We start from the raw sequence: 18,587 nt of genomic DNA, 5'->3' as shown, positions 1-18,587 counted from the left end.
GTCCTGGCTTATCTCCGAAAGATGTAGCTGGAAACTTCCCAAGATATCATTTGTGAGGAGGGGGTCAGAGACAGCTTTACGTGCTGGCACATTTCCCTTGCCCAGTTTTTAGCAGGATCGGGATCGGACTCAGGATAGGGATCAGGATCAGGATCAGCTCGGGCCCGGGGTCGCCCTCTGGCGGCCAGAGCGCGGCGCTGCAATAAATTAAATTATCTTTATTTATTATTGTTTGTTCAGTCGTGCTGACGCCCAGCTTCTCCGAGAACCCAGGAGATAAGGGATTTATTGACACAGGCTCCCAGGGACGAACTGAGCCCATGTGACACCATCCCAAAGCACCCTAAATAATTTTTTTCCCAGCCTAGGCATAGAATTCTTACTGAGAAAAAACCCAAATTAAAAAAAAAGATGTGGGATCTGAGGGCAAGAGAGGGGTTCGGCATTAAATTGAAAATGCACTGGGAAAAGTAAATCTCTGAGACACCTCATATTCTCTCCCAGCTTGGTTTTTGTGTGATTTGCTCTTGATTCCAACTTCTCCCAGGGCATTTTCAACCTTGGGGGTTAAAATGAGCTGAGCACAACAGCTCACTTTCCAATTTCCCACAGAAAATAATGGGAAAAGTCTCTGGCTGGTGCAGTGGGAGCCTCCGTGTAGTGCCACAACACAAAACGATAGACTGGCAGGGGAATACTGACAGTTTATTTCACAGAGCATTGCAGAGTTTATTTTGGTCTAGCTCTAGTCTCATCAAAAAAGTATCATCCTCTTCTTTTTAAAAAAAAAAAATAGCATTTATTCAGGACAACAACAGTCAGTGCATTATGCAGGAAATTTGGGTCTTGTCATTAAAAAAAAAAAAAAAAAAAAGTTGGAAAAAAAAGTTAATTGCAAAAACAACTCTTTGTTGGTTTGCTTTTATAACTTCCAAGCTTTTAAGCACTTAACCTTTCAATAAAGTCATCTCCAAGGATAGAAGCAGAACATGCAGGTGATCACCAACAGATGCTGAGGTTTAACAACATCTCTCACTTGGCAATGACAATCCACCAGGAATGTTCCAATACAGCACCACATCAAAGGGAGAAGCAATTTAATTCTCAAAATGCCTTCAAATCCACCAAAAACCTTGCAGTTCTGCAGAACAGGACACACTGCATTTCACTCTATTAAGAGTACCATGGAGGACAGTGCTTGGGGAAGGTGACAGGGACCAGGGGCTTATTCCACTTACATTCACAAAAACCCAGGGGAGGTGCAAAGGAGTGAAGTCTTGATTTTAGGTGCTGCTTTTTAGAGCATCAAAATTCACACTGCCATTATCAACGTGTTTTTTTCATATAGTTAAGTCAGTCACCCACTTTTGCCCCCAACTCTTACATACTAAGCCCAACCTTCAGGGTTTCAAAATGCCACTGGATTTCACCTGAGAAGGACAGAGCAGTTCCAAATCAAGAACAAACTGCTCAAGGCTGTTTCTCTCATGGCTTTGGGTGTGCAATATGTATATCAGCATCCCCCAGACTGTCTTCTCCTCTGTATCTTTATTTTTTACCATTCTTTTTTACTTTGAACCCCTGGTCTAAGATTCTGGGCTAAAGCCTTTTGCATTGGGCACTTGCTGATGGGAGCCTCTGCCTTCAGAGCCCGTCAGCATCTGCAAAGCAAAGGTCTCCTTGCAGGAATAAATTATATCCTGGGGCTGCTTCACCTTCCAGACTATTTACAACTTCTCCACCCTTGGTCCAGAGAGGGGGGAGATCCCAGTGCACCACCACCTCCTCTTCCAGCAGGGAAGCAAGGAGTGACTGCAAATGCCACTTGGAGTGGCAGGCACTTCAGCCAGACCCCAGCAGGGATGGTGCCCATGGCATTCTTGTCACGAGCCACCCGGGCTCCCACCACAGCCCAGCTTGGGGAGAAGAGAGAAAAAAAAGGGAAAAAAAAATAAAAACTGCTGCCAGCAGAGCCCAATCTAAGACCAATGCTCAGGATTTGCCTTCAAAACTCTGCAGGACATTCCAAGAAGGCATCGAGCATCCAGGCTGTGGGGAATGAGGATGGGACAAGGAGCAGGTGCCCAAGTGACTGAGCCAGTGCAAGCCCTTCCCTGGCTCTGAACCTCAGCAGGGAAGAGCAGCGTGAATTCCCCTCCTTGGCAAGCTTCTCTTCTCCCAACAGCCTCCTGCTGCACCAGAGCTACCATTTCATTGCCCAGGAAAAAGGGAACGAGGGGAAAACAAAAGAAAAGAAACCATAACAAAACCAACACGTCACAAGAACATCACAACATTCAGCTACACAGTCGCTGCACCAGGGGAAGGACTGGAGTAGGGAGAGGGGGAGGAAGGGGGCACACATCCAACGTGTGGCTCCCAAACCCCCAGGGGGACTCAGGCTCTCACATCAAGATTCAAAGAACTTCAGCCATAAGGTTGAGGATTTAATGAACACGGTTTTCCCACTCATGCCCTGGAAAAATTACACTCAAACAAAAAAAAAAAAGACAAAAAAAAAATCAAGATTTTCTACATATTTACAAAAATAAGCCCCCCAAGCCTCACAACCAGGGAGGTGGAGCAGCCAGTGGTGGGGAGTGGGAGCGGGTTTCTGCCTGAGCAGCAGTTCCTCAGAGGTTCCCATCCCAGGGAAGCAGGAGAGCACGGCTCTCGCTGCCGGAGCGCGGGGCCGGAGCAGAGCCCTCAGCTCAGCCGCAGCTTGGTGTCCCGGTGATCCGTGGGCGTCACCATCTCGTTGGCAAAGCCATTCTCCGAGCAGAAGGACAGCTCGTCCGTGGTCTCCACGCCGTTGTTGATCTCTGGGAAGGGCAGAGAAAGCAGGGATGTGATCCCAGGAGCTTCCCCTCTGGATGGGGAACTGAGGTGCTGAGCAGCCATGTGGCATCCACCTGATCCTCCAGGGAATTAGGAGCACTGCACTGATTTCCAACCAGCTCTGAACACAATCTGCCCCCAGGATTGTTTTTTTTCAGCCCTTCAAAATCCAGCCACCACCAGAGGCAGAGCTGGATGTCCCCCTACACCTGATGTCATTGTCACAGGCTGACCAAATTGCCTGTGGGAGTGTGGGAGAGCACCTGAAGATAATCCCTACCCAAATGGCCATCCTGGAAAAGGACTGACTCCTCTAGTCACCGGTTTCACTGGGAAAAACCTGCACCCAGCAATGTTTTCATGGTAAATTCCACCCTAGGCAGGAATAGCTGTTTCAGAAGCACAAAACTTCAATCTGCACCTCCCACCTCTAAGGGATTTTATGTCTAGGACATGCTAGGGAAGCTTAATTCTGCTGTGCCAAGCTGCTTTCCTGTCTGGGTTCCCTGGGTTTATACCTGATTTTCACCACCTCTGGCTGGCATTTCACACAATAAGCAAAGTTGCCTTTTTGCTCTGTCTGTGCACAGTGCACTAAACCCTGATCCCTGCTGGGCATCTCCAGACCCTAAATACAAAAAAAGAAAACCCATAACAAAGCTCAGGGGGTGGGGGGATTATATTCACATTCCTTCAAAGGTGAGTTTTCCAGCTTCATGCACCACATTTAACCTTTTAAAGCTAAACATTTCCACCTTTGCTCAGAGTTTTGCTATCTTTCTTAGAGGTGGCATGTGACGCACACATTACCAAGTGCTCCAAATACACTCTGGGAGGAGCACAAGGGTATCAGGAATGCCACAGCCTCTAATGCCACTGAATTCCAGGCCTACCCCAAACTCATCACCCTGTTTGTGGTCACATGTGCTGTTATTAGTGGGTTTTATGGCTTTTGACAGGAGTGAGTGGAGAAAATGTGGGACAGTGTAAGATGGGACAACCCAGGAAGCTGAATGCAGGATTTGTGAGCACATCAGTACTCAGACCTGAACCAGTTTGGGATGGGGCACAGAAACACAGAATGGTTTGGGCTGGAAAGGACCTTCAGGATCATCCCATTCCATCCCCATGAGCCATGCCTGTATCCCCCAAGTGCAGCCCAGTCCCCTGATCCACAGCAGGAAAAGACCCCGGAATGAAGAGCAGCTCCTCCCTCAGGGGGTGACAGCTGAGGCAGGGACCAGCCCCATCCCCACCTGAGAAGATCAGCTTCTCCTTCATGATCTTGACGTCCTGGCTGGAGCGGCGCACGGCAGCGCTGAGCATGATCTGCTCCGGGTTGTAGGTCCTGATGCTTCCCAGGCGCCACCTGCAAGACAGGAGCAGGATTTCAGGGATGGCCTCTCCAGCCACAGCAGCACCCTCAGGGCAAGAGGCCACCGAGTCCCTTTGCTCCCTTGCACCTACAGGATGTTCAGAGGTGACTGTGTTACCTCAGGCATCTTTAACCACCCTGAGCACCCTAATTCCTCCCAGGAATTAAACCCACGGATTCACAAATCCATGGACTGATTTCCCCAAGGACTGCAGCTGTCCCACAGCCCTCTCCAGCTGTACAAAGGAGACAGAGGTGTTTAAACTTTTAGAGGGAACAGAATAAGAGCACCAGCCGAGTAAAGAAACCACAAACTTTCCCTCACTGAGTGCCATGGGCAGGCTTGTGGAGAAGAGAGCTCAGAGACAATTTTAAGTTTAAGAGCAAGGAAATGGAGAGTGTGTGAAGGGAGGTTTAGATTTGATAGAGGATATATTCCTTCCCCAGAAGGGCTCTCCAGCCCTGGCACAGCTGCCCAGGGCCCTGGTGGAGTGCCCCTTTTTGGAGGGATTTCACAGCCAGGTGGATGTGGTACCTGGGGGCACTGAGCAGCCCTGTGGGACACCCTCGTTAGGAGGGGAAGGGGGAATAGGGGAAAACACAGCCAAGGCAGCTGTTCCCAAGATCCCACCACAAGGGGATGATGCTTAGGCCAGGCTTTCATAGCCCACTCACCACTGACCCATCAGTAAATCCCACTCTCCCTGCCAGGGATGCCCTAAAACTATTTGATAAAGAAACAGCAGGGATTTAGGGTGGCTTTTGAGGTTTTTGATCTGCGGGCACCATCTAGTGGCTCACCCACACAGGAGGAGGTGATTGACACAATCACTTTGTTTTCAATTTCTAACCCCCGACCAGCCCCAGGAGCAGAAGATTTGAGGACCCCACAAATCTCCAGCCTGGGTCTACAGCATCAGCCTGACAAATCAACATGCACAAAAGAGGTTCTGCAATATTTTTCCCAGGAAAATGTAGCTGCTGGGGTCTGTTTTGTAGGGTTTCCACCCCTTTCCCAAATCCCAGTGCTTGACACTTCAGGGTGACCTGAATCAGGCTTTGACCAGGGTACAGATGAAGGCTACACAGAAAAGAAGGGGTGGAATGGCAACGTGACACAACTCACAGAAGCAATGCAGAGGAAGCACAAGGAGGCACAGACATCAAAGTATAAAACAAATTAAAAAACAAACAAAACATTTATTCTATCAGCATCACCTAAACTGAGCCACTCTGACCTGGAAGAATATATTTTTGGTCTTAGTGTCCCCTGCAGGCAGATCCCACCAAGGCCAATGTGATTGCAAGGTCTCACAGGATAAGACCCTCCTCAAACTCTAAATCAGGACCAAAACCACATTGGTACAAGCCTTTTCTTTGCCCACCACACCAGGATTTTCAGAATCAAGTCACTCTGTGGCCAAAAGTGACCTCTTACCCCAGCTCTCAGCTCTCCCACAGAGGACACAGGTCATTCTGGGCACAGAGAGCCCAGCCTCATGCATGTGCAGGGACCAAGGGCTTTCTTTCCTCCTGCTGCCAAGGGGAGCAAGCACTGCCCTGTGTTCTCCATCCCCGTGGGCTGTGGGCAGGCCCAGGGAGGTAAAACATGCACCAGGAGAGGGAGGCTCCTCTCACAGGGGTGCACTGTTCTGACTGAGCCAGGAGAGGGTCACCCCATCTTCCAGGGCTGCTTTGAAATATCCTCTCACAAGAGCCAGCAGTACATTTAACCACGATGCACCTCCAACCAACACCATGTGAAACACTCTGTGCTGTGCTCAGAAGCCTCAGGGTCTCCAAAAAGCTGGTTGAATAGAAAACAGCACCTCTCCTACCCCCTTGGACTCTGTTGTGATGGACCAGGTTTGGGACAGCAGCGTGCAAAAAGGCCAGAGAGACAGCAGGAAGGTCCTGTTCTGGGAGGCTGGCGTCAGAGCAGACCAGACGGACACGGGGTGGGAACAGACTAAAAAATACTGGGACAACAACACAGAGACAGCATACACCGGGTTAGGGCCACGGCCAGACCCTGGGGTGGGACAGGAGATGCTCAATGCCATGGGAAGGGGGTGGGAGAGGGGCAGGTCGAGGGAAAAATGGGGTTGATGGGCACTGAGGTGGGTGAGATGGAGCAAGCACAGAGCCAAGCCAGCTGCAGAGTCCCCCTGCTGTGCCTGCTCCTGCCTCCAGCCTGCCCAGCTCCTCCAGGCTGCCTTCTCCTCATCCACGAGCCAGGGGGAGCGGGAAGGGGAGCCCACCCCACCTCCCTGCACCCACAGGAGGGCTCAGCCCAGCCCTGCTTTGGGGAGTGCTGTAACACCTGAGCACCTGATGGACACCTGCAGGGGTCAGTGGGCAACCAGATCCTCAGGAATACAAGCCCATGGCACAGAGCACGAGCAGGAGAAGGAGACGGGAGCAGTTTGGTCCCAGTAGGGAAGTGGCAAAGGCTTTAGTGCAGACAAGTGATGGCACTTCCCTCCAAAGGGATGGGAATGGCTGCTGAGGGAAGGGCCACAACCGGGAGGAACCTGGAATTCTGACTTTCAAATCCAGCAATTCCCTCCCCTACTGCAGTGCTCTGCGTTTCCACACTCTGTTCCCAGTTTCACAGTGGTGCAACTCGGGAAGATCCCAAGCGCTGAGGGCAGCAACTGATGATTAATTCAGAGAATTAATTAGAGAAGTGCTACCTCATATAATTGAAGAGATTCTACGATTTTCTTTAGGATAGAGGCTGGTCTCAAACATCTCTGGTAAATACAGGGATATGGAAGGGGATATTTTGCATGGGATTATTTCCACAGAGAAAGCATTACATCCTCTGGGAATCTCCCAATTACAAGGTGCCCCAGGACCTCAGAACTGGGCTGTTTTAAAAGGCAGTGACCCAGATCACTGCAACAGAAGGTCAGATTGCCTTCAAAACATCCACTGGCTTCAGCATCAGACTTCCATGGTGCTCATGGCTACAGACTATGCAATGTTCAAACCCTCCTGGTCCCCTCCTGGAGCCAGATGTTGGGAAACACCAGAAAAGCTGCATCCTACCCTGTCCATCTGCAGTGAAGCCATAGCAGAGAGGGAGAAAGAAAGAGAGAAAGGAAGGCTGAATGAAAAAGAGAAAGAGGAGGGAAGCACCAGAATTACCTGATCATGTGATAGCTGTGAGATGCCAGAATGCAGCAGAGAGAGAAAGAGGAGGAACATGCACAACAGTCAGAGCAGTAAGAAAATAAACAAGGCAAAGAGGCAAAAAAAGGTTAGTTAGAAGTCATCACAGTTGGTATTTCCCCTCTGCAGAGGCTGCCACGGTCCTGTCCCTGGGGCTGGAGCAGAAGAGCAGGAGCAGTCCCTCCCACGGCTACGGAGGAGAGAGAAGCCATGCAGAGGACAGAGGACAAGCACATCAAAGCAGTGCCTCTGCTCCCTCCCACCCCCTCATCCTTGCATGAAGGAAGCAGCTCTGGTTTGCCCCAAAAAGGACTTGGGGAAGGAAAAACAAAACAACCAAACCAACCAACCAAAAACACCAACCAAAAACACCAACCAACCAAAAAAATCAACCTGAATATGCCAAATGCCAAGCCCCGTTCCCCAGAGCTGAACCACATCAGCAGGTGGTAGCTGGGCAATCCTGCTCTGTTTCAGTTTTGGCATATCCTCAACCCTGGTAGCAATTCTTTTATGTGGTGGAGAAACTGGAACATCAGGGAACATCTTGGAAGAGCAAGCCCTTTGCTGCAGCAAAGTCCAACTTCTGGAGTAGAGTTCCTCCTCCTTTCTAACTAAGCAACTGATTTGATTTGCAGGATCATAACCCTTCCCACAGCGACTCCCTGCCTGTGGCAGGGGTGTTGGAAGTAAATGATCTTTAAGGTCCCTTCCAACCCAAACCACTCCATGATTCCATAATATTTCTACTTCCAAACAGGAGCAAACTGATGTAAGCAAACTAACGTGTTCTTTTTGAACACTGTAATGGTGGAATCTCAAAATCCCTTTAAAGACTGTAGTATCATTCTCAACATCCATTTCCCTAAAGCATTTACAGTTTCTCTTCCACATATTTCAGGAGCAAAGCAAGGTATCTGACACTACCAATTTGTGATCTCTTGTTCTTAAAAGGTGAATCCAGTTCTCCATCCCATCTTGGGAGTGGAATTATTGTATGCAAGGATTTTTAAATAATTATTTCCCCTGCTATTGCAATCCAAGAACTGAGGCTCAGGGCACTCCTCTTTCCCATCTCCACCCGACAATCTGGACAAACACAGGTCACAAACACACAAGAGCAGAGCTGTAACAAACTTACTTCTGGAATATAAAAACTCCTACAATTACGAGAAATGAAATGAGATCAGACGTGATCCAGATTAGGTGGTACTCCTCTGGAGGCTGCAATACAGAAAACAGAAGCAGACCTTAAATCTTATTTGGGTTTGTGCAATCACAGGGAGACCACACACGGCTGGAGTTACCACCAAGGAGCAAGAAAAGCACAGAGCTGCAGGGGTTAGGTATAAATCACAACATTTATGACCTTCCTAATGCCAGGCTGTCATCCAAAACCATCAGGGAAAACTGCAAACAGGAACAATTTGAAACTCTCCCTCCTTTTGTGTGCTGACATTTTCTCAGAGCTCTCTGGGCTGAAAGTTTCCTATCTCAGCTGTACCTCAGGGTGAGGGCAAGATGCTGTTTGGCAGTCCAAGTCTGGGGGAAAACAGGGAAATATATCCATGCAGGGTCCATTTTAAGTGCAGATGGGACCTTTCAGGCACAGCCCCATGCCAAAAGTGCTATTTGTGGTTGGTCTGGTTACAGTTCCAGTCTAAGTGGTCATCACACCAGCTGAGCCCAGCAGAGCCATCATCATTGGCTCTCTACTTATTCTTGTCCAGCAATGGGGCAGAGAGAGGTAAAACCTGCCCTCAGTTTGGGATTCAGAACAGGTAAAAATCTAATTTTACAACCTGGCCAAGACACAGTTTGGTTTGCTGGCTCACCTGTATGCCTGCTTCTCCTGCAGTTCTTAAGAGCTGCTCAGCAGCTCTGCAAAGGTGTTCTTCCCTCAGAGGGAAAATCACTTGGGTTAAACAGGGGATGCAATGCAATCTTCAAGGGTTCCACCCAAACTGATGGCATTGTGCAAGAGGAACATCAATTCATTACCCTCTCAGGGCTCAGCTGTACAGAGAGGAAAACCCTCAAGCCCAACCAAACCTCAGTGGAAAATCTCTCACCTCTACACCCACCCCACTGCATTTCCCCCTCCCAGAGGCTCCCAGCCTGAGGCAGGGGGGTGCTTACCATGAGCCAGATGGGGAAAGGCACCTTTTGGAGGACGTGGGAGCTGTCGGAGGTGACCGAGGGGACGCCGGCGCACCACAGGATGGAGAACAGCCAGGGCTCGTTCACCGTGTACAGGTTCACACTCAGGTTGGCCATGGTGTAGTCCCTGCCAAGGCACACACAGGGTGATGTGCAGGACCCCACCAAACCTCATCTCCAAGAGGAGAGCTCTTGCCATCAGCCACAGGATGGTTTATTTGAACTGTGTGAGATCGGAGTTTTTAACTGGGCGTGGGCGTTTTGTGAGCAACCCAAGGACACTACAAGCCAATGGTTTGATCCTGGCAGCTTTCCTCACCTCTTGGCTGCTGTCTGGCACAGGCCACAGACCATCTCAGATGCCTCCCCAGGAATGATGGGCATGGTGTGTTTCTGGAACAACCATCTCATCGTGCTAATGCGAAATCAGCATCTGCTCAGACGCCTGTAACATTTCAGGGGCAATTTGCTTAATTAAACGCTGACAGACCTGTCTCCAACATCAATTCCTACAACTTCCATGCCCTTGTTTTGGGGACAATTGTGGAGTTACAGCTCCCAGTCTCCCGAGGTCATTTTCCAAGCAGCCAGAACTGCCAGCTGGGGTCCAGGAGCCACCAGCAGCACACCAAGCACTGGCCATTACCTGGTACCCAGATAATTCACATCAACTCCTCTATTTCCTTATCTATGAAGGAGAAGCATCAACAATCTCCCTCACAGGGGCAGCACAGATTAATCCCTGCAGTTTAACACTGGTAGAACACTTTGGTGGAAGGTCACAATGCAGGACAGGGACATCTGGACTGACTGCTGGCAGCCGTGGAAAGACACAGCAGGATCACCCCAAACAGGGCCATGCTCTCAAACAGCTCCAGGCTCAGTTCCTCCCTACTTCAGCTCTAACATGCAGACAGACAGCTCATTTGGAGATAATTCTCTTCTGCAAACCTGCTTAATTTAAATTTTAAAAACCAGAAAAGGCCCTACTAGAAACAATGTGCCCTCCCTGAGAAAGGGGCAAAGCTGGGAGCTAGAACATCACACAGTGCACACACAGGCTCAGGCAGGTCAGGAACACCTTGCTGTGCCAGCATCATTACAGAGAAGAGCTAATCAGTCTAAACTGATGATACAGGACAGGAGTTTCTCTTTCTGCAAAGAGAAATTTCTGAAAGCATTTCCAGACTTTGGGCTAATCAAAATTCTGTGCCAGCAGCAGACGAACGGAAGCAAAGGGCAGCTGCTAATGAGGATGAAGCAGCACTCAGAGGGAACTCAGAGTGAGAGGCCTTCACTTTTTCCCAGAGCTATGAGTGTACTAAGAATCAGTCAATTCATACATTTGTATTTGAAAGAGGCTCATCATATCCTGAGACAGCATGTAAGATGTCAGAAGCAGCTGTGCAATCCCAGAAGCAGCCTGGATTCTGGATGATGGCTAGGGAAAAGCTGGCACAGCTCAAGCTTTCAAGAGCAAATCCATCTGGAAAGATCCCTCTGTGCAGCCAGGCAGGCTGGGATGCTCAGGAGAGGATGCTGAGGGCTCTCCCAGAGGGCAGTACCTGACATCCTCGCTGGTGACCTTGGTGTAGCGCAGGTTGAGCTTCACGATGCCCTTCTCCCTCAGGCGCTCTGCGTCCAGCTTTAGCCCAGAAGTCTGCTGGAAACCCGGAGCCACCTGTCTGACCAGCTGCCTCTCCGTGTCTGGCAGCCACATCACCTGTGGGGGGAGCAAGGCAGGGCACAGATTATGGCCAGCCCCAAACCTGAATTCCCTGAGGGCACGAATTCCCTGAGCTCACACCACCGTTCCAAAGCTGTCAAATCAACAGCTCAGCTGCAAGAGGTAAAGTGGATCATTGAATCATAGAGTGGTTTGGGTAGAAAGGGACCTTTAACAGTGGTTAGCTTTTTTCTTCTGCCTTCACTCAGAGTCAGGACTGAATGCCCAAGAAATGGATTTCTTGTTCGGACTTGGCTGTTTATTAAATCTTATCTAAAGTACAGAGAGTTCTTCAGCACTTCTACCTACCAAGCCAAAAAAGAGAAAATGGAGGTGAATCTAGCTAGTTACAAGATCTTTCAAACCTAACTATCCAATTAAAAGCTTAACATCTCTATTATTTATACTTTTGACTCAATAACCAAACACCTGTGACCTGCACTGTGGTACTGACTATCCAACCAAGAGCTACCACCTGAAATCATGAAGAACAAGAAGGAAGAAAGACAATGCCCCAGAATATCCATCTTGTCCCATACCTGTTACTATATTGTAAAACTCCAAATTCAAAACCCTTCACCATGTGAAATTACACTTCTATATTAATGACACACCCATGACTTTAACTCTATCATTCAAATTTGGAAGCCTTCTCCAAAGTAAAAGCACTGCTCTTTTGGGTCAGAAAGTTCAAAACTCCCAGTCTTCAGAGTCCCAACATCCCAATTCCTTGCCATTCCAGGCTGGTAGACCAGGCTGCTCCAAGCCCCAGCCAGCCTTAATAACTCAGTGACACTTACCTACCAAAGCATCAGAGCAGCACTGAAGCTACATGCATTTTCAATAGGGAACCAAAAACCTGAGGGAGAAATTCCCCTTCACATCCCCACATCTGTGTTTTAACTTTTTTTCTCTTGCTCTTCATCTCCATCTCTGTTGTGGCCTTAGTGAGGGCTTCAAGAAAACCAGCAGGAGAACCAATTTCCTTATACCCAGAGAGAACATCTCCTGAGCTGTCCCAGGGGCTCCACTCCAACCTCTGTGACCACTGGCACAACTTCCAGTGATGCCCCACTGGAGACACACCAGGATTCATGGAAACCATAAAGAATTTTGGGAATATCCCCACCCCCACAGAACTCACAGCCTGCTGCTGAATTCCCGACGCCAGGATGGTTTCCAGGGTGATGTTGATGTAGGTGCTGTAGTAGGGATGAGCTGCTGGCAGGTCCTGGAAGTTCAGGATGAGGGATGTGTTGTCCTTGATCACCTCCAGCATATCTTCCAGCTTGCAGACTGACTGGTTGGCAGCCTCCAAGTAGTCAGCCCTAGAGAAAGACCCTGCTGTCCAGAAAGGGTCATTCTGAAAGCAAAGCACATCCCAGGATTACTGACAGGACTCCCCCAGTGCAAAGGCTGACCTTCTTACTTTTACTTCATGGAGATTATTGTCCCAAAATTAAATTTTAAAAAAGAGAGGAACAGTGTATAACACTCTGGTTTTTTCTGTCTTTTTTTATAATCACATTCACCTTCCAGGGATCTTGAAGTTCTTTGTGCTGTCAGCCAGGCTTGAGGCCCCACAGAAAGACAACATGGCTTAGACCAAGCTTAAGTGTAGTAGAGACTGAACTAAACATGGTCCAGCAGCACCACATCAACAAGGAGATGGATCTGCACCTTTCACCCTCCAGGAGGAGCTGGGCACAAGTGTGATCCCATGGCACCCACCTGCAGGAACCACTCTCCGGCGTTGAGCTTTTCCAGGTCAGTCCAGTTGAACATGGAGGAGTGCTCGTAGGCCCGCTCTGGAAACACCTCCTCCACGTTTGTTGTTCTCCTGAGAGTCTTGTCATGCATCAGAAAGGGCACCCCATCATAGCTGCAAACACACACCCTGTTACAGGTGGAGGAGAGAAATCCCCTTCCCACTCCAGCCTCTCTTGCATCAAAATCCTCGTGAAGGTCTCAACCAGCCTAAAACATCCCCGGCATCCTCAAGAGGAAAATCTCTCTTAGATACCTGCTGGATGTTGGCAGCTGTCCATGCCTCATCTACTTCTCCCCATTATCCCCTCAAAAATTTCAAACTCAGGTGCCTTCCACAAGAACACCCACCCTGAACGCTCATCAAAGCTTCCTTCCTCAGCTTCTGCAGCTCCCAAAAACATCAGAGGTTTCCCTGGACGCACTGACACACACAAACTCTCCTCAAACTGTTCACAGCAGATCAGGAAGGAAATTTTCAAAGCCTCTCAGACTATATGTGAACATCAGGCTTTCAGCAAGATGCAAGGCTTCCAAACTACCAAAAATGCTCTGAAATTGAAAACTGGTTTCATGCCCGCAGCAGTTAAGTTCATGCTTACAAAAACTAAAAAAAAAAACAAGTCTACACCTCTCAGATGAAACTAAGCAGCCAAATGCATGCCCTGGGGTTTTACAGTCATCTGGATATTACAGAATAATGGTTCTGGAAAGCATAAAAACCCTTTAAACTTTCTTCCACTCAATTTTCTGTGACCATATCCATGTTAAAACCACACAGGTTAGTGACAGTTTTTATCAAATGCAGGGGAACAGCTGTCTGCACCCAGAAATCAGGACAAACCCAGGGCTTTGCCAAAGCAAGGAGCCCATGCTCCTAACAGTAGACTCAGAAAAAGTCTGAAAAAAGATTTGTCATTTCTGGGGTGAAATGACTAATCTCATTTGAATTAGGAGACAACCCAGAGCTATTTCCCAGAGGGAAAATGAAACCCAATTTTAGAGGATGGAGCAAATGTTGCCTCAGCTTTACCACTGCCCTCAGAAGTCCCTTCTCACAAAGGTCACTGGCATCTTTATTTGCTATTTCTGGCCTGAGCTGTGCCAACTCCTTCCCCCAGCCCAAAGCAACCTGCTGACACGGCAATCCCGTAGTGCTGCAGTCAGAAAGAGTTTAATAAATACAGTTAAAAATAAAATAATTTTTAAAAATGCTAGGCAACTGTGGAGTGTTACAAAGAGCCAGGAGCTTGAGTTTAACATCTCAAAGAAGAGCAGAGCACTGCTAAGCCTTAACCACAGTGCAGAAGTCCTGCAGGGCACTTGACATTTGCTCCCTCCTTTCCAATCCTTCCCTCGTGGAGTCACCCAGCACCACTCAGGGCTAACCACAGTGTCTTGGCAGACCCAGGTTTGATTCAGAGACAGGAATCAGAGCTTTAGAAGAAGAGATGTGGGGGGGGGGGTGGAAGAGAGAGAGGAGCAGGCAGCAATTCCAGGCTCCCGCTGCATGGACTAAAGCTGGATTTCAACTAGTTTGGGATGTGGAATAGGTGTGGAGCAGGATGATATGGCTCTGAGTGTGTGTCCCAGCTGCCCACCCATGCTGATACATGTCCAGAAGAACATGGAAATATTCCAGGAGGGATGGACCCACCCAGCCAGAGGTAAGAAGAGCATCCCCCTGAAGGGTGAGGACAGCAAGGGCTGTTGTGCTGCCAGCTGCACCAATATCCCACTTTTCAGTCTGAAAGTCACTGGAATCCTCTTTTTCTGAAGGCACTTGGGTGTCCTGGAGAAGGCTGAGGAAATTGAGCCATCAAAGGCATTGTTGAAGCCTGGAGTGCTCCTCTGGGATGGCAGTGGGGAGGGATCTTGGGGCTTTTCCAGCTCTCCTCCTCCCAAAGCCCACCCTTCTCCTTGGCCAGTGTTAGTGGATTCAGCCACAGGAGCCAAGTGCTCATCTGGGAGCTGGACACTCAAGTACCTGTCCCCTCACAACAGCTGATGAACTCATTTTGGAAAAATCAAGAATTGTATAAAACACATCCCCATTCATACTCCATCCTTCCAGTGACCTTCCACTCACTGATGGGAAGAAATTCCTTCCATTTTTAAATCATTCCTTCTGTTTTAAATAATTTTATCTCAAAAAACAAACAAAAAAAAATCATGCAAAGCAAAAAGTAAACAATGAAAAAATAAAACTTCCTTCTACCAGGAAAAAATATCTGTCCATCAGCATGTACCTCCAAAGCAGTCAGAGAAAAAAAAATCTGCTTTGAGTCTTTCTTGTGTTTGTAAGTGGTACTGGGACAAACTGGGACCAGGAACATTAAGGAATAATAAGGAACTATCAAACTCCTGGAGCAAAGCACAGCTCTGGAAATAACCCTCTCTAAATTCTAATTGGTTTTGTCCACTCAGCTCAAGATTTGCCAGCCAGGAATGACTCTCTGACAGTCACCAGCTTCCTCCTTCCCTAAAGATTAATGCCATGTAAGGGAAAGGAAGAGCTTCCTCCTGCTGTATTCTTGGGATGGCTTTTCAAGGTTGGTGAAAACTCTCCTGTGCAACAAAGTCAAACTGTAATCTCTTCTCTGTCAGCACCTGGGGCATCCCAGAAGAAGTCAAATTCCTGGCTCAGGTTATCCACAGGCAGGCTCAGAGCAGCCACTGACCTACCTCAACACCACATCAGCCTGGACTCCATACACCTTCTGCTCCACTGCCTTCTGGAAGGACATCAGAGTGTTTTCTGGTGCCAGCTGTCAGGAAAACACACACACACACACAAAAAAAAGCAATGGGAGATCAGTAGCACGAGGGAAGTTTACAAAGCAGTGTCAGCAAGGATGCTGGGAGAAGGGTTTGGAGATATCAGTGTTATTATTCCACATCTATCTGTGCCCAAAAATTCCTGTCTCTTCCATACCACAGAGAACAACTAGACTACACAGTCTGTAAGATACGTTTTACTCCCACTTCTACTCATTCCACAAAGTCAATTATTAGTCTAAAAATCAATTTCTCTAATAACAAATGTTCTAGTTAGTTTTACCAACACATTGAAAAATAGTCTTAAGCCTAGAAAATGTATCCCTGTGGCAACCAGAGAAGGACTGAGATTTTACTTGAAATTCCTTGCTGTTGAATGGAGCAGATGGTACAGAATTAGGGTTTGTTTAAAATAAAAATGGTGTGAGGACAAATACCTTGCTGTTCTACAAAAGCAGTACAGTATAGCTACTCCCAAAACAACAACAGCCAGACCAGAAAAAAAATATTGACAACTAGAGAAAGAAAACCTGGCAGGTTTTCTGCACTGAATCACATCAAAATAAAGTTATTTTTAAAAAATAAATTACTTTTTTCCCCACGTTTTTTTCAGGTTTAGAACACCTGTAACATCCTGTTTTTCCACCACCAGGACCAGTTCTACCAGGACACAATGAGCACTCACATCCCATGACTTACTCAGGGACTGCAAAGAGGAATAATTAAGGGCAAAGGCCTAATGGCACTATACAAGCAAGATACAATAATAAAATAACAAAAACAAATACAAAAGCTTGCTCAAGCACTTCGGGTGGCTGTAAGTGACATTTTCTTCTGATCTCTCCACAGGTCAGCAGAGCTTTGGGGTAAAACAATCCTTGCAAATGTCAGCACCAGCCTTCCCCCAGCGCTGGTATCTCAGCACTGAATTCCTCTGGCTCCAGCCGCACATCAATACAAGTTCATTTTTATGTTTGCTCAACAAAGGCAGCACAGAGCCACATTATCTTCCTAAACCAGCTCCCAATCAAAGCCAGACTTGTTTAGGCGAAGGCAGAGGCGACACCCCCAGCGCACAGCCCTGTGCTGGGTCACCCAAGGTCGAGCTCCAAGAGGAGCTCCCCAAACATTCCCAGAGCTGTCAGCAGGGAGCAGCAGCCACAAGGAGCTGGAGAATCCCAGCCAGGCTTGCTCACATCGCCCTGGGTTGCTGTCACCAGCTCGGGTGTTCCTTCCCAAATAGCTCCGGTTTCTGCGAGGTGAAAATCCTCTCTCTACACTCAGTGTTTGCTTTTGCAGCCACCCTCCCATAAAAACCTCTCCTACAAGGACAGGCTGGGAGAGCAGGGGTGGTTCAGCCTGGAGAAATCTCAGAGCCTCCCAGTGAGACCTCACTGCAGCCTTGCAGTACTTAAAGGGGGACTGGAAAAAAGGAGAGCACATTTTACACAGGCAGATAGGGACAGGACACAGTGCCAGAGGGCAGGGATGGATGGATAGCATGGAATTATTCCCTGTGAGCGTGGGGAGGCCATGGGACAGGTTCCCCAGAGGAGCTGTGGCTGCCCCTGGATCCCTGGAAGTGTCCAAGGTTGGGCAGGGCTTGGAGCAGCCTGGGATAGGGAAGGTGTCCCTGCCCATTCCAGAGCAGAGGAATGAGATGAGCTTCAAGGTCCCTTCAAACCCAAACCATCCTGTGATTCTCTGATTAGAGCCCTTCAGGCAAAGACAGATCTCCCTGTCAGCATGTGGTGAGTCCCCAGCCTGTCACCCTGACACAAATAATTGCCTCTCCATCCTGGACCCAAAACCTGCCCTCCACGGCTGCTGGACCTCTGAACGAGCCACTGACACCCCTGACATCACTCAGGGATACCTGCTTGGTACAATAAATTCAGGCATGCTATGTCTAAAACCTAAACCCAGGTTTATAACAAGGCATAGAAACAATTCCTTAAGGGAAAGAAACTTTGGGGCACAAAGCAATGATTTCCAAAGCTCCTCTCTTTTATAAAACGTGCCCACGTACAGAGAGCCAGACAGACCCAGCACAGGATTTCTAGAATCTCTTCCTCCTCTCCTCATCCCCTGCAAAAATCAAGCTACTATTCATTTCTTCCTACTGCAGAGACACAGCAAGTAATTTCTAGAAAATTACTGTGGATTAACTCATTTTGGTTATTTTTGTGCTTAGAAATCCACTGCAAATGATTCAAACAGAGTCAGGAGCTTCGGGGACCTTCCTTAAAGAAGATTATGAAACTGTGTTAGAGCAGCACAACCTGGCTGCAGCTGGGCATCACCACATTGTGTTTTTCCTTAATTAGCCAGGGCTTAAAAAAGAAACTCGTGGCATCATTTGTTGGGGAGGTTAATGAAGAAGTCTGGATGGATGAACCAAATTTTATTCCAAACTAATTGCAGCCACTGCAAACCTCTGGCTGCTCTAGGGGAAAGTGTCTCTGGCCATGGCAAGGGGTTGGAACAAGGTGGTTTTTAAGGTCCCTTTCAGCCCAAACCATTCTGGGATTCTATGATTAAATCAACAAGATTTAAGGGTATTTTCTTGTCCTTTTGGAAATATGGCCATCATTTTAGTTTATTTTTAGTTAATTTTTTCTTCTTTATCTCTCCTTTCCAGTGTTAATTTCCTTCTGAGCCACAAACTGGACAAAAAAAGTCTCACAAGGCAAGATTAGAGTGATACCTAAGAAACTGAATATTGTTTTGTGTAAAAGGATGCCCTTTGGAAGTTCCCAGTGTGGG

At 48.0% G+C, this 18,587-nt stretch overlaps 1 protein-coding gene across 3 annotated transcripts in view; it reads right to left on the bottom strand.

Moving 5' to 3' along the window:
* Positions 1-684: 684 nt before the first annotated feature.
* Positions 685-18,587, bottom strand: part of GDPD5 (glycerophosphodiester phosphodiesterase domain containing 5) — a 91,988-nt gene continuing 74,085 nt past the window's right edge. For 2 of the 3 annotated variants that reach the window (XM_033052145.1, XM_033052146.1), the window contains exons 9-17: positions 15,729-15,811; positions 13,008-13,158; positions 12,421-12,639; positions 11,116-11,273; positions 9,530-9,677; positions 8,532-8,614; positions 7,367-7,381; positions 4,095-4,207; positions 685-2,822 (exon numbers count right to left, since the gene is read on the bottom strand). In XM_033052145.1, coding sequence (XP_032908036.1) covers positions 2,707-2,822; positions 4,095-4,207; positions 7,367-7,381; positions 8,532-8,614; positions 9,530-9,677; positions 11,116-11,273; positions 12,421-12,639; positions 13,008-13,158; positions 15,729-15,811 — 1,086 coding nt within the window. In that variant the 3' untranslated portion in view covers positions 685-2,706. The remainder of the gene's footprint in view (positions 2,823-4,094; positions 4,208-7,366; positions 7,382-8,531; positions 8,615-9,529; positions 9,678-11,115; positions 11,274-12,420; positions 12,640-13,007; positions 13,159-15,728; positions 15,812-18,587) is intronic. The other variant, XM_033052147.1, reaches the window with a different exon arrangement.

Source organism: Catharus ustulatus, chromosome 2 (genome assembly GCF_009819885.2).
Source record: "Catharus ustulatus isolate bCatUst1 chromosome 2, bCatUst1.pri.v2, whole genome shotgun sequence".
Classification (NCBI taxonomy): Eukaryota; Metazoa; Chordata; class Aves; order Passeriformes; family Turdidae; genus Catharus; species Catharus ustulatus.
This window is presented reverse-complemented; position numbering and strand designations above follow the sequence as displayed.